The sequence below is a fragment of the Trichoplusia ni genome, chromosome 3 (assembly GCF_003590095.1).
Source record: "Trichoplusia ni isolate ovarian cell line Hi5 chromosome 3, tn1, whole genome shotgun sequence".
Taxonomy (NCBI): domain Eukaryota; kingdom Metazoa; phylum Arthropoda; class Insecta; order Lepidoptera; family Noctuidae; genus Trichoplusia; species Trichoplusia ni.
Window position 1 is genome coordinate 20,371,141 of NC_039480.1, and position 9,946 is coordinate 20,381,086.

At 34.1% G+C, this 9,946-nt stretch overlaps 2 protein-coding genes across 3 annotated transcripts; one reads left to right on the forward strand and one right to left on the reverse strand.

The window, feature by feature from the left end:
• The first annotated feature begins 57 nt into the window (after nucleotides 1-57).
• On the forward strand, nucleotides 58-3,784 carry LOC113492363. Its single transcript, XM_026869839.1, has 3 exons — nucleotides 58-523; nucleotides 1,812-1,904; nucleotides 2,448-3,784. Exons 1-3 carry the CDS (start codon nucleotides 508-510, stop codon nucleotides 3,656-3,658), a joined length of 1,320 nt encoding a protein of 439 aa, XP_026725640.1. The 5' UTR covers nucleotides 58-507; the 3' UTR covers nucleotides 3,659-3,784.
• On the reverse strand, nucleotides 1,299-7,453 carry LOC113492365. Of its 2 annotated transcripts, none has more exons than XM_026869842.1 (4): nucleotides 7,299-7,453; nucleotides 6,382-6,494; nucleotides 5,916-6,048; nucleotides 1,299-1,489 (listed from the first exon to the last, which is right to left on the reverse strand). In XM_026869842.1, the coding sequence occupies exons 1-4, from the start codon at nucleotides 7,319-7,321 to the stop codon at nucleotides 1,360-1,362; spliced, it is 399 nt and encodes a 132-aa protein (XP_026725643.1). In that variant the 5' UTR covers nucleotides 7,322-7,453; the 3' UTR covers nucleotides 1,299-1,359. The 2 variants fall into 2 exon arrangements, with proteins under 2 accessions (XP_026725643.1, XP_026725644.1); XM_026869843.1 differs by lacking the exon at nucleotides 7,299-7,453 and adding an exon at nucleotides 6,796-6,995.
• Nucleotides 7,454-9,946: the final 2,493 nt, after the last annotated feature.

A 9,946-nucleotide genomic window follows, 5' to 3' on the forward strand; every position in this document is an offset into this window, starting at 1 on the left:
GTACCTGTCCGCGTTTTATTTATATTTTGTTATTTTTGATTAAATAATTTTATATAAATAATGTGTGTTATGTTTTAGTAGTTTTATTACCGACGTTATTGTTCGTTCTTTCGTATATTTTCTTTGTGGTACTTCCAGGTATGCTATAACTCGTCTTAGCGCCCGCAATTCTAAATATCTTCTTCATTATCTACCTACCTCAATCACATTTCATTTTGGTTTGCAATTGAGAAGTAAATTTTTCACATAACACGATCTCAGAGGCATATCAAAATCAAATTCATTTTGGCGCCAATAATAACCCATGGATTCGCGGTAAACTTATTACAAAACAAAAGAGTATGGCCGCCAAGTTCCCCTTTCATAAAACTTCCTGTGATTGGTCCAATACGCTACTTCAGTGCGCATGCGTGCCGTGAACCCCTGAGTGAAGTTTGTAAAATCATTACAGTCAGTACTAGACAGCTGTCAAACGGTCGCGCGCGTGACATACGAGCTACAACAAAGATGGCCTCTTTAAAAGGTAAATAAACAAGATTTACTTAAACCTAACATTAATACTGGTGATTAAATCTATGTTTGATTTTCTAACTATGTCTGTGTGAAATAAAATAATACAAGAATACAGCAGCGATTTTACGAAAGCGCTGTTTTATTCTGTAGTGCGACTGTTAGATTTGTTTTGTTTTTTAATTTATTGTTTGTTTCTTGAAATAATGTTAACAGAAAAATTTAGTCATGCTAAAGTAATATACTGTAAATACGGTCAGCAACTAGATTTGATAAAACAGATTAATATTATTTGTGATGAATAGGTACGCTTGTATACAATACTTGTTATATTATAAATGTCTATACTGCATATTGTTAACTACATAATTGAACATGTCAGTAAGAACAATTATTTGCAATGAGACAATTTCGTTGCCTAATCTCAGCAAGGGTCATATAGCCATACTAAATTTTTTACGTTTGCTGTGACATCAAATTATATTGCTGATAGCGAATTTTGCTTCTACCCACGAGTTTTCGATAACTTTGTATAGGTATTTATTTAATTGATGTTACTTACTAAGGTCTTGCTAGTCGTATATACTTCCCCGTGTAAGCCAGTTTCTTTATCGGCTTTTTAATTATTATTAAATACTTCTTTATATTAATTCACAGTTTTGGCAATCTATCAGTAGTACATCCGTTGTAACCCCGTCATCCGTTTCGTAGATTAGTAGAAACCGACAGGAAGATTGGAATAATTAAACATTTTGTTAATAGTATTGTTTAAAATAGGTACAATCATAATGAAATGAGGAAGACACACTCCGGTTTTATTTATTTATACAGGCTTAGCTATTTTTTTAATTAGAATTTTTCGTTAAAAAAAGCATCGTCCATATTTATATCGTTGTCATCAATCGTCTGCGTACTGTTAAAGAGAGGTATTGGCTGGAGGTACCGTGCGGGGCAGCAAACTTCCTTCCAGCTGCAAGACCTGGAAATACAATTAAAGATTATTCGTTAATTCGATACCCACCTACGATAAGTGTACCTATGTGTGATGCGCTTGCACTTGTTCTGTGCCTGGATCTAAAACAAAGCAATAAAGTTACATGACACTTGGAACACAGTACCTATTTCACATAAACTAGGCTCTTTATCTGAGTTATAGACGTAACAAAACGCAACAGCAATATGTAATCTGTCTGGCAGAATATTAAAAATGTTAAACGTCAATATTTTTACGAGTGGGCGAAGTTTTAATTTTTCGAAATTTCAAATCGTGTTAGTAATAAAGTTATTGTTATAAATTCTAGATTTATTAGTCGACGTCGACGACGATATGTCGAACGATACGGACGTCGTCGAGTATATAGACAGCGTCGACGAGGACGAAGACAGCGGCGAAAGTAAGTACTGCGATTCGTTTTGTAAACAAACTTTTATGTTTTGCCATATTTTTCTTGTTTATAGCGCGCTAAAGTGCGAACTTTAATATTTAAGCTTGAAATCGAACTACATCATGTGAGAGTATGTCAGCAATTACTTGCTTTCGGCAATTTCTAAATGGAAATGTTACGAAAAATTCCTGTTTATAACCTGTTTTGTGCGACTTTCAAAAATATACAATTTACATATTATAAGTTACTTTCTTGTCTAGTTTTGTAAATTCTAGTAAAGATAGGCCGCTTCATAATACTTGTTGTTGCTGTTACCTAAAGTAAGCTGGACGAAAGAAAAAAAAATACGCATTTCTTTGAATGCCTTTCTTCTCTCTCTCTCTTGTCATGTTCAATTCTGTAATATATTATTATCTTTTGACTTATCCAATGATGCATTGTAGTCCAGTTAGGCTCGTAACCAGTCCAGCGATCAGATAAATACGCATTACGAAGCATCATTTAAGAAGGCTATATTGGATCAACATAATAAATTGTATATTTACATTTCAGAACGTCCCATCATGCTATTACTGCGGTGCCTCATCCGTAACAAACAAAATACAGTCATGACAAACGCTCAGATCATAGACATTCTAGACAAAGAATTTAATATTAACGTTCATGATATTCATGAGCTAGAAGTTGATATATACATCAAAATAATAAAGAAATACCTAAAAGACTGGCCACAGTGGGAGGAACTAGAGCGAATGTCAACGAAACTTAATAAAATAAATGATTCTGAAGCTGTATCAAAAGTTCTGGACCATAAATACAAAAATTTGAAAGAATACCTTGGAGTTATGCTAGAAGCTGCAAAACCTTTAGCTAGTGAAGCAGTAAAAAGTATAGCTACAACGAGAGAGTCTAAATCTGAGGAAAATACAGAATCCGATGTTGTCATGGAGATACAATGCACAAGACAACAATTAAACCATTTATTCTTCAGGAAACCGCGGCTAGATCTTAACAACACAGTTTTCAACATGAGCCCAGAGCAACCGACACAAATATCCTTAAGAAGTGTTCCCTTTGACATGATATTTGGGTACTTACCTATAAAAATAACAGTTAATGGACCATGCCTATCACTAACAAGGGAACTGTTGTACAATCTAAAGCATGTATTAGTTAACAAAGCCCGTATACACAACAGTCCTCCACAAAACGTTTTCCTGAACACCGGACTACAAGTGCGGGCGAGATCGAAAGCCGTGTATTGCAATAAGAACTTCCTTCTAAAAACTATATCCGATATCTTAGAAAAGTGTAAGAGTGAAAACGATTTGTTCTTCGAGGTTGCCCTCGCTGTGTTTGACGCTATCATAAGAGATCTGAAACATTTACCCAAATCAATACGGGTACAGAGTCCGTACAGAAAATATATGAACAAATACAAGTATGTTAGACATCTCTTCGTTGATAACCCAAAGAGTCGAGATGATAGATATGATTTGCAGTTGGAAGAAACGCTGTCACCGATGTACCAACTACATTTGAAGAAAATGCCCGAAGTTTGTACTGAAAAGCCAACGAGAGCTTGGTTCCGGATTGAGTGTGCGGTGTGTTCGGTTAAAATTAGTGAACAGAATGTACAAGAAGCATTATTGCTACATTATACAAACTGTCACCAGAATGATCCTGACTGGCAGTGCATGAATTGTAAAAAGATTTTCTCCGTAGAGTTTTTAGCTCGGAATAGATTTATGCATACATGTTGAGAGGACTATGTAATATTTTTTTAATGGTTTTGTTTAAATGTTTGGCAGTGTTGTTTCCAATGAACGATTATTTTATTTGTTTGGACTACAAAAATTTGTACTGTAAAAAAAACAGCATCAAATATATTTTTCTTGATAATTTTCTGTTAATTTCATTAATAACTGATGAATAAAATGATATTTCAATTAATGTCAAATTAAATTTAGCACACAAAAAATATATTTTTTCAAATATGATTGTACAGCAAGGCGATTTAAAAAAAAACCGGATACCTTATTTCATTTATGCATGCATAGCAGAAGTACGAACAGAGTACCGTATTTTCCTCAGTTCTGTCTATTATAAGCCCTTACATCTTAGTAATAAGACTGTTGGACTGCCAAGTCAAAGATCGTAGGATCGTGCCCTGGCATGCACTGATGTCCTATCAAATTTATGTATAGTAACCGGCACGGATATTGAACGCTGACCTTCACCTGCGCAGAAGTGATTTTTTGGTATGGAGTGAGGCGCGGGGCGGACTAGAGTGCAGTGATTGTCCCGCAGCGCATCGCGTCATAGCCTTCATGAGTGATTCGTTGAAATTCGTTATTTGCTGCAGTTGCATGAACATCAAGACGACGAGTACGCACAATTGATTGGCGTTTTATTTCACGATGCGCTAAGCGATCCCCACTCTTCCGCCGAGCGCTCAAGATCCGTGCCGGTAACTATATGTAATATAATATATGCTGAGAATAATTCTGCCATGTATTAAGCCACGTCAGAGGCAAGGCGACTTAAATGCGGTCCACAGGATGTAAATAAACTATACGATAAGAAGACCCTTAACATAAAATGACAAAATGAAAAATCTCCGAGAGTAAAAACTTTCACCCCTCACAATTTTTAAATGTGCGTCTGATTCAGAACAATCTTATAATACACCTTAAATACAAAACAAATAAATTGAAATTGGTCAAGCTATTCGGGAGCTATGATGCCACAGACACCGACACGTCAAACTTATAACACCTCTATTTTTGTGTCGTGGGGTAAGAGAGTAATATTCGGCAATATTTGACCAGGACTGATACTAAGTAATAAGATAGTACAAAAAGCTCAGAGAATATAAAACAATTTATAACGATACTGGCCTTTTTTTTAGATACCTGATGTGATGAGATGTGTCCTACCTTCACAAATGTTAAAAAAAGCGATTCCCGCTGTAATAAATTTATCCTTAATCTCAAGCTTTCTCAAACATTCAAGAAACATGCACACAGACACCCAGACTCAAAAGCTCGTGGGTCACAAAATAAATGCTTGTCCTAAACGGGCATCGAACTCGCGACAAGTCGCACACATAGTTTTTGGTGTAGCGTCCTCAATCTCTCGGCTCTCCGTGCAGTCAAAAAACTGGGTCTGATTTCAATAGCAACTTTAGCCGATTATTAATGTGTCATGGACAGTGAAAATCATTACGTATTTTTATGTAGTTTATTAATGTCAAAAAAAATTCTGTGATTCTCACATTTACATTGAGCTTTTAGAAAATAAGTTATTCAGACATTTTAATTTGAAAAGACAGACATTTAAATATTTTTTAACAAGTAAGAATTATTATTATATTCAGACTAGCTGTCCCGGCGAACTATGTACCGCCTAATAGATGACGTACAATTGTTTTCGCAACTTTTCCATATTTTAAATCCGTTTCAACCTTCCCTGGACTGCTACGAATATTTTAATACTAAAATAAGCCATAGAAGCCATATAGCCATAACAGCCATATAGAGAGGTGTAGAAGAGAAAGGGGGAGGCCTTTGCCCAGCTGTGGGATCAAAAGCAGGCTACATAAAAAAAATAAGCCATATCGATTCAGCTGTTCTCGAGTTTTAGCGAGACTAGCGAACAGCGATTCCTTTTTATATATAGGACAAGCTGTTTCCCGCGGTTTCACCCGCGTAGTATATTTTGTTTCTTTTCTTTGCTGCTTACTTTTTTCCATATTTTCTCACCGTTTAAACCTTTCCTGGACTGGTACTAATTTTTCAAGACTAAAATAAGCCAAATCGGTTCAGCCATTCTCGAGTTTTAGCGAGACTAACGAACAGCGATTCCTTTTTATATATAATAAGAAGATTGTTTTAGATAAAAACTTTTTGTCCGTGTGTTTAGTTTTAAAAGTTGTGTCGGCGGATATCTGACATCTGTCTTTTTTTTTGTAAAGAAAAGAGGATTTTAAGTATGTTGGTAGTAAACGTCGATACTTACGTACGGAACCCGGGCGGACCATACAATGTCAGATCGATGTTCGAAGTATTGAACTCACAATACATTCTCTCAACACAGCATCCCAGTAAGCCGCCGCCGGTCTTGCAAGACGCTGAGCGCGTGATGTTGTGTACTGCAACGGTATAACAATGAACAATATTATTCTTTTCAACTGCTCCAAGGAGGTTGTCAATTCTTTTTTATGTTTTTTTTTTTTACGTAGATCTTAGGATTGGATGAACCGATTTTGTTGATTATTTTTGTTAACGTGAAATAGCATTTGCTCCTAAAATTTCATCCAAGTTTGGCTCACTAGTGTTTAAAAAATTTAAAGGCGTTTGTATGTTTTTGTTATGTAAACAAATATAGATAATGAATCAAGTATTTTCTACCGAGTCTTAATTTTTAACCCTTGAAATCCTGAAAAATAAGTATACCTACAATAATATATTATTACGATACGTACCCGTGACGGAATCCGTACTATTGCCGACATCGACGAGGGGGCACTCTATGACTGGCTCAGCCACCATCTCTTTGGACACCAACAGGCATGACAGGAGCAGAATCACGAATTCACTGGTTATGAATAATTTTGGAATGAAAACAGAGGTATTTGTAACTAATTACCAGCTGATAGATGCCCCACTGCTAGGCACAGACCACCTCATATAGTGAAGGTTAAAAAGGAATAAGCATAGGTCACCACGCTACGTCACTGCGATTTCAGATTCAAATATTTGAGATTTTTTTTGAAAACCATCGTTTAGGTACTTGAAACAAGGTAAACAATCTTTTTATTTTTTTGTTTAATAACTCTGTTAAAAAACAAAATACCTACGGCTAAAAACAATACTAAATATTATCAAATAAAATTTACCACTAAAATAAATCAGTCGCTAGTATGGCAAGTATTTAGAAGAACGTTGAATATGAAGATACACTCAGAATTTGTTTAAATGCAAATATTATTTGCTGATTTTATCTTATCAAACATTTGCACACAGACCACAACAGTATAATGGTAAGATTTATTTTAATTAGCTGGACGCTGAGGGCATTTCAAGTGTTATAAGTTTTGGCGGGTACACATTAATAAAAATATCGACTGCTAGGGTGGAACATAAAAAAATGTGTAGGTTACCTTTTATGATAATTGCCAAATATATAAACATGAAACAATTTGTAGGTAGGTACTACATTAAATATATATACACAAATAAATCATAATTTTTTCATCAAATAAATTATTCAATCATGCTAAAACGAAACGCGAGCTAATTTTTTAAATCTCTATGCCATGGCATCCACCTACTTGGTCTTATGTTTACATTCCTACAACTTAAATTATTCAAAAAAAAAAACAAATATTCATTAACTTACGTAAAATATTTAGTGCAGTCCATATTGTTATGAAACACAGAACTAACTAACTTAGTGCAAGATGTATCTTCATTAAAATACTATTAATTAAACATTTTACAGCACAACCGCATAGCGGCTAAGCTGCTCAATGATGAGTAGGTAGGTATGTATTATTATAAACTACCTACTTTAATAGAGTCATTTTGTTAATGAGCATTAATCATTAACTAATATAACTTATTTTAATGTCATACTTGTTTGTTTCTATATTCTTTTTGGTTTAAATGCATATGAGAGAGTTAAAAAAACGACGAAGCGCTTCGAGAAAAGGTAGGTAGTGCCCGTTTACTTTGCTTGGCTCGTCTTGGCGGGGGCACTGCCGCGCCCCCAGATTTACCTTATATTTAGAAATTTGTCCTACATATTTCAACTAATTAGGATATTAAACAAAGTCTGAATAGGAAATAATATGTACCTAAGTACCTATAATTATTTAATTATACTCTATTTTGAAATAACATTCGTTAATGTTTTTTCAAAATACTGTTTGTGATCGGAACGATCCAGGGCCAAAGTATAAAAAAGAACATTGAAATCGGTCCAGTAGTTTATAATAAATTAATTAGGTATACATATAAGAGCAAACAAATGATGGCCCTTTTTACACAAACAATTCTCCTCATGAGAATTGATTCTCCGACCTCACGTAAGCAGTTAAGGCCACTAACAACTAGACGAACAGATTGTATTCACATTGAGTGTTCCACCCCGTACTAAATTTCCAATTATTGTGTAGAAAAATGCTTAAGAGAATACGAATTACATGACGAATTACATTCATCGGCCATTTTGAATATCGGAATCAAGGCCCAACGCCCCAATTCTGCTATTTACAATGGCCGATAAATGAATGAAATTTAGCTTAAACTGACAATTTACTTACACCGTTTTGCGCCAACACCGTCATTATGCATGTGTGACCTCTCTTCATCGAGTGATTCATTTTATTATCGTTTTCTCCAGGGACAGATAGCATCGTTACATAGTACTTGCTTATTACGATAAATAAATAAACACTCCTTAGGGAATTCTAATTACGACGGTACTTAGCGTGATAGGAAAAGATTAGATAATAGGGATGATGACTGGGTATAAAAAGAAAAAATCTCATTAGTCCCTCAGTTAGATAATTGAAAAGTATGTATGTATTTTTCAGAAAAACTAGAATTGACAAAGATTAACTGCTTTAAAGTTTAGGAGAGGGGGCTTGTGACGTAAGGATAGAGTACAATTTATACTCAATCGTGACGTCAGGCGTAGGTTTCATTCACTGTGATTAGGTCAATTTATGTTTGCGGGACAAATTAAAAAATACGCATCCATTATATACAAAAAAAAACTACACAAGGCGGACACTGCAAAAAAAAATTGTCATCATCCCTATTAATTATGATTGTTAGAATTATTTCAAAATGTCCTGGTGGATTTGCGGTTATATGCATGAGGTGCAGGTTCGATCCCAATGCATATGAAGTACATATGTGGATTTTTCAAAGAAGAATGTACATATTCTTTGTACACAATTATGGTATGCAATAACTTTATTGATAGATTGAAAGAAAGATATAAAAGAACATTTTTAATGAGCAAATTATTTATTCACATTTATCAATAAAAATACATTATAATTATTAATTGAAATGACTTTTGATCACAGTTTTTAATAGAGTTAACTACTTTTGATCTACAAATGCAATTACATTACAATTAAATAAATATTTCTTATTTAAATTATCATTAAGGTATATATTGAATTCAAAGAAACAGTTTGTCGGTGTAGAATTTCGCAATTTACTGGATAAGTTTTGTTCAAGGTGCGAAATAAAATTGTCTTGAAGTAAAAGATCATTTTCACAAAACGTTATTCGCGAAAATAACATTTTGTTTAGAGAAAATTCTACTTCAAATGTAAGCAGATCTAAATTAATTCCGATGTAACACGGCGCGGTAGATTGAAGTGGTATTCAAGTGGTTCGATGTGGTAATAGATTAGATAAGCTTCTGAATGCCAGTAACGACTGTCAAAGATGTATAAATAACAGCCGCGACCCACAATTAAACGTGCCTTCCGAAACACTTAGGAACTCTTTATTGAGAAATTCATCGGACAGCCTCAACTTACTAAATTAAATATCTCTTATATCTCAGAATTAATCTGCCATTGCACCGTGCCAGAGCCTAAATAGTCTATCTAACAAAAAAAAAAACTGTTTAAGACGGATTTCCAAAAAATATAGGACACGTATTTTTACTTTCATCAGAAAACAGTGATTTTAAATCTCGTGTGACGTCACTTACCAGTACGCTATTTACTAGCAAGTGATGTTTCTAGTCCCACTGCCATACATTTGATCATCTTAAATGCCTTTAATTTTTAACTTTTTAATGATATGATAAAATTAAAAATTCGTATTTAATATTTTTTTGTAAAACTGTCCTATTGTTAAACAGTTTTATATTATAAGAGTTAGGGCCAATTTTTCAATCACCAGATAACTTTTATTCGACGAATATTTTTGACGTTTTAACAGCTTTTGTATAGAAAATATGTCAAACGGCCATATTTATTCCTCAAATAAAAGTTATCTGACGATTGAAAAATCGGG